Source organism: Phycodurus eques, chromosome 21 (genome assembly GCF_024500275.1).
Source record: "Phycodurus eques isolate BA_2022a chromosome 21, UOR_Pequ_1.1, whole genome shotgun sequence".
Classification (NCBI taxonomy): domain Eukaryota; kingdom Metazoa; phylum Chordata; class Actinopteri; order Syngnathiformes; family Syngnathidae; genus Phycodurus; species Phycodurus eques.
This window is the reverse complement of record NC_084545.1, coordinates 7,729,936-7,735,728: the sequence shown is the minus strand read 5'-3', so window position 1 is coordinate 7,735,728 and position 5,793 is coordinate 7,729,936. Positions and strand designations below refer to the sequence as shown.

At 41.3% G+C, this 5,793-nt stretch overlaps 1 protein-coding gene across 1 annotated transcript; it reads left to right on the top strand.

Moving 5' to 3' along the window:
• The first annotated feature begins 2,541 nt into the window (after positions 1-2,541).
• LOC133396606 (potassium voltage-gated channel subfamily G member 3-like) lies at positions 2,542-4,829 on the top strand. Its single transcript, XM_061666629.1, has 2 exons — positions 2,542-3,113; positions 4,202-4,829. Exons 1-2 carry the CDS (start codon positions 2,542-2,544, stop codon positions 4,827-4,829), a joined length of 1,200 nt encoding a protein of 399 aa, XP_061522613.1.
• The last annotated feature ends 964 nt before the right edge of the window (positions 4,830-5,793 follow it).

Below are 5,793 nucleotides of genomic sequence, written 5' to 3'. Positions count from 1 at the left end.
AGGACATCCAGCAATTTGGGAAATAAAGGTGCAAAGGATGCAAGATAGAAAAAACAAAGAAATAAAGGAGGAAGGCAAACGCTTTGAAGTCCTGTAGGGGTGGCCAAGATCCTTAGAAATGTGCTGCCTGACTGGTAAAAATAAATAAATAAATAAAATAAAAAATAAGTCACCCAGTGGTGCTTAATTCTTGGAAGATATGGTAAGTTATCACAGGTATTGTATTTAATTAACTGAAAAAAAATCATTTTAACCTTTGTACTAAAATATACCAAAGTATGTACTTTATTGCTTTTACTTTAAAGATCTGTACTTCTACTTAAGTGCAGAGTGTGAGTACTTTTGGCAATTCTGGTTATTTCTCATCATCAATAGCCACCTTACAGACATTTCCAAAAGGGGGCGCTATTTCGCTACAATCAACTGTGCTCTTAATTAATAAATGATTGTAAGTCGATGATTCATCTTTGCCATGATTTGATGTAATATAATGAAATAATGAAATAGACACAATCCATCATTAATTTGAGGGATCGTGAGGTCTGATGAGGGAGGAGGATGGAGAGGGTGAAACATGAGCATGGAGAGGGAGGACTGAAGAAGGGCGATGGACAGGAGAAGCCCAAGATGGACATGGAAGTGGATGAGGGAGGTGTAGGAGCACAAGTGCCTCACAACAGTCACAGAGTAGCATTTATGACAATTCATCTGCTCAAAGTGACAATTTTTCTTTTTGTGTGTGTGTGATTACCATGGGACACTCATCCTCTTCCTCTAAAAAACAGGAGCTAGGGGGAGATAGATGAGCTAGGGGAAGCTTGCTGGGATTCAGTCTTATAGATTCAATCGAAGTTCATCCGGTTGGCTGCTAGAGGAGTGAGAAGTTTTTTAAAAAAAAATCCCTGATGCACTTTTGTCAAGAGGTGAAGTTGTTTTGAGGTGAGTTTGAAAATAATCATCATCGTTGAAACTGGTCTGTAGATTCCCATCATTTAAACAGGTCATTTCATTATGTATTTGTTCATTGTACAGTATGTGTTTGTACCTGTACTCGTGAACACAACTTGGGCCAACGATTGTATCTTTTCCATTTTGCTCACTGGTTATCATTCAATTCAGTTGTATTAGCGCTGACCTAATTATTTGAACCTGAATGTTTGGTTGTACTACAATGTTTACGACACCTGTAGAGTATCAGTACCAGTACTGTGGTCGTATACATCCATACAGTTGTAGTTTTTAACATTCCTTCTCTGTTTGAATACTTTCATAAAGGCAAAGAAAAGAGATATTCAATCTGCATTCAAAGTAGGAATAATGGGCATCATAATTGATTAATAGGTGAATTGTGGGCAATTGTGTGGAAGTGATTGTTGATTGTTTCATAAAGCAATGGAGGCAAAATGGAATTCATTATTTGGCTGCAACCACTGTTGATGCGGTTTCAACTAGTTTGCATGATGTCAGCTATATGGGACTTCTGCTACTGCTAACTCCTGTGGCCAGGATTATTTTTGCTCAATACGAAAACAGTTCCAAATATTAAGAGATTCAAAGACTGTCCTATTACCTTCAAATTCAGAAACATCTTTTATCCTTGTCGTCAAGTTGACCCCAGCAACTTTAAACCTCCAGAAATAGATTATAATTCAAATTGTTGCCAAAGTTAACATGTCAGATACTTTGTTTGTTGGCTATGTAAATAGCCCATGAAATAAAATAACCCCTAACCACCGACTCCCCTGTACATCCAGAATACCTGTTATGTGACGATTGAGAAATATGCACATCACCAGAAAATCTCAATGATTGACCTAAAATTGGGACCAGATATTTTTTTAGTCTTCTAATGTATTTATATTATACCTGTTTGTGCTATCTAAAACCCGTTTCTGTTATCAAGATGTATTCAGGGCTTAATTTGACCCCAGTAAAAAAAAAAAAAAGAACACAAGGTTTGAAGGATTTCAAGGCAGCACAGTGCACTGGTGGTTAGCATGTCTGCCTTACAGTTCTGAGGTTCGGGTTCGACTCTTGGCTCCCACCTTCCTGTGTGGAGTTTGTATATTCTCCCAGTGCTTGTGTGGCTTTTTTGGGCACTCCAGCTTCCTCCCACATGATAGAAACATGCATGGAAGACTCCAAATTGGCCACGCGTGTAAATGCAAGTATGAATGGCGGTTTGTTTATTTGTCAATGATTGCGATTGACTGGTAACAAGCTGAGGGTGTACGCTACCTGTCGGTCAAAGTCAGCTGGGATAGACTCCAGCTCACCCGCAACTCTGTATTTGTTTCTTATTTAAGTTTTTCTTCTTGTTCAAGCAAAAAAGAAGAATACTGACGGAGCAAATAATGGAGAAGAGTTCCAACAAGAAGCACACAACAGAATTGTTCCTGTGTGAGATAAAAGAAGGTCTGACAGATATGTTTTTATAGTTTTTTAAGAGCGAAGGACAACATTGGAACAGTGTGTCCAAAACAAATTGTATCAAGTATCAAGGACTAGAGGACACAGTTTGGACTCAGCATTTGACAGAAGATGAAGTTCGGAAGCAGTTTTTGCACCCTGAATGTTGGCGGTCGCAGGTTTCCCTTCTCGGTGGAGCTGATGAAGCACCTCCCACTGAGCAGACTCAGCCGCCTGTATCGATGTGTGTCAGAGAGCGAGTTGCTAGAGCTGTGTGATGACTACGACCGTGACAGAAACGAGTTTTTTTTCGACAGGCACTCTGAGGCCTTCAGCTTCATCATGCTGTACCTGCAGCATGGCAAGTTGCGCTTTGTCCCACACATGTGTGAACTGTCGTTCTATAACGAGATGCTCTACTGGGGCCTCGAGAGCGCCGACCTGCAACTGTGCTGCCAGCGGCGGCTGGATGAACGTCTGTCTGACTGCTTTGTCCACTTCTTCCCGGAAGAGGAGCCACAAGACCCTGAGGAACCGCCAGACCATTGGCTGGAGAAGATGAGGAGGACGTTTGAGGAGCCCACATCCTCGGTGGCGGCACAAATCCTGGCCTCTGTGTCTGTGCTGTTTGTTCTTATCTCTATGGTGATGTTGTGTGCCAGCACCTTGCCAGAGTGGAAAGCCGAGACACTGGATGAACACAGGTAGTCTTATAATACCAGAGTGGGACAGATACTGATCATTTGCACCACACTGTCACGTCAAGGTGAAATAAAATTTTGAATGAGGGAAAAATCTAAGAAATATTTGTGCTACATACACCCATGAACCCGCCATTTGTATGGCTGGGTCACGATCCACATCGAAAATCCACAAAAAAAGACCCCATTTTTACAAAGTTTTACCCTTCCCACATGCTTTAAACATATTTATTATACAAACTTCTCACTCTTTCAGTTATTTGAGTTATTTTTAACTCTTAACTCAAAGACAAACTCTCTTGCTCCCGCAATTCTCCAAGCTGTTTTGTTATTACTCCCTGTTGACGTTTACTGTAAAACTGACACAAAACAAAAGGTAATTAAACACACTATGTTTAAACACCAAAATGTTCAACTGAAACATGGAATTTCGTGCTAACAAATGCCATAGAGAGGCTAACGGAAATGAACATCGATGTTACGGTAATGATAAACCTTCAAACAACACATGCAATGCTCACAGGCCTTATTTTATCTGCTCTGTGTGTGTGTGTCTATTACTGGAGTCGGCAGGAGTACGTTCTCCTTCTCTGCCTCTTCCTGCTCTTCTTCTTCTGTTATGCTGCATTATCTTTCCGTAGACCTCAGTGTTGCTCTGCATGTTGCGACACAATGCACGACACTGAATGCACACAACTCTTTAAGTTCGAACTTGCCTGTATGTATACGGTAAATACCCATAGAAAAGTATTATCGCCTTTTCATCTGCAATATAATGGGGGTGCGAACAGTAAACCGCAATATAGTGGGGGTAACTGTCGTCTGTTCTCTCGCTAGCATGATTTGCCATATTGATTCCACCTCAGAACACTCAAAACAGTGCAAATCAGATTTAACTGAATAAAGCAATTACACTTTACAGTTTCCATCGCCAAAAGAACGGAAGTAAACGGAAGTTAAACCAAGGACCCCTTTATACAGTACTTATATGGTTTCCCAGGATGAGTTTATCTGTTTGATTTTGCATTGATCTTGCTTGCTCATTCTGATTTGAACCTTTGTCTCTTCTCTCTCTGATGGGTTATTTCCAGGATCATTGAGGCGGTATGCATTGGTTGGTTCACCGCCGAGTGCATTGTCCGCTTCATCGTGTCTCGAGACAAATGTGAGTTTGTGCGGCGTCCTCTGAACATCATTGACCTGCTGGCTATCACTCCTTATTACATCTCGGTTACCGCGACGGTGCTGACGGGAGAGAACTCTCAGCTGCAGCGAGCTGGCGTGACGCTGCGGGTGCTGCGCATCATGAGAATCTTCTGGGTGATCAAGCTGGCACGCCACTTCCTGGGCCTGCAAACCCTCGGCCTGACGCTGAGACGATGTTATCGCGAGATGGTCATGCTTCTGGTGTTCATCTTTGTTGCCATGGCCATCTTTAGTGCGCTGGCCCAGCTTTTAGAAGGAGGTAACCAAGACTATACTAGCATCCCTGCTGCCAGCTGGTGGGTCATCATCTCCATGACTACAGTAGGCTATGGAGACATGTACCCAGTGACTATGGCAGGTCGCATACTGGGCGGTGTCTGTGTCGTGAGTGGAATTGTGCTTCTCGCCCTGCCGATCACCTTCATTTACCACAGCTTTGTGCAGTGCTACCATGAGCTGAAGGTGCGTTCGGCACGCTGCATCCGCAGTTCGTCGACTGATTTCATTGACTGACGGACACATCATAGGAACACTACAGGAGGAAATATTATCCAAAGGACTGAGAGCAACTGGACATGCGTCAGGTGAATGCAGGTACCATAGATTATTAACCAATTTTTGAACTGCAGGAAAGGCTTCCATGTATGTGAAGTTTTTCAGTCCCTCACAGTTCAAACAGTCTAGTAGATTACAATAAGAGCCTGTTAACACGACAGTGCACAGTTTTGTGTTTTTACTGAAACCTGTATCAATTGGGGCATTTTTTACATGGCAGCATCTCTTAGGGATCAGAATGTTTAAATACCAGTTGTCAAAGCTCACGTTTCGAAAAATGGCACCATCATCATATCAATGTAAACATTGAAACATTGAAAATGTTCTGCATACACAAGTACATCAAAACCCTATTTGGGTTTGTGCTTTTAAGACTTCTCCAGCAAAGTGTACTACTTTACAACTTCACGCATCACATACAACAAATTCTAACTTGCATGTACAAATTAAGCCAATGAATATTAGTGAAACTATGCTATTGCGAGAACAAACAGTTGCATTGTTTCTCGCTCTTGTTTCTAAGTGACTTTGCAAACAACTTGTATGCCATATTATATTATATTATAATATATTCCAGCGTTTACAGTCATTTTTGTAAGGTTGTTATCTATTAACTTTTTAAAAACCCACTGGAAAAAAAAAATTGTACCCTAAAAACAACTAGACTTGGAACTGTAAACCACAAAGGCAGCACATTGCTGATTTATTCTTTGATTCATGTACTATATTAGTCTTAAGTAACGGTTATTCATCTTTTTATTTTCTATATTGTATATCCTGTCAGGGAAAAGTAGGGTGGAGCTGGAGAATCTCAGCTGGCTGAGATTGACTACTCCCTGGTTGCCAGTTGATCACAGGGAAAATGTGAAAAACACAGTGGGAATTGTTATCACAACAGCTGCATGAAAGTCAGCTATGTGAA

Coding starts and splice junctions, on each gene's coding strand:
- LOC133396606 (XM_061666629.1), top strand. CDS start 2,542: ATGAAGTTCGGAAGCAGTTTTTGCACCCTGAATGTTGGCGGTCGCAGG. Junction 3,114..4,201: donor GAGACACTGGATGAACACAG/GTAGTCTTATAA, acceptor GGTTATTTCCAG/GATCATTGAGGCGGTATGCA.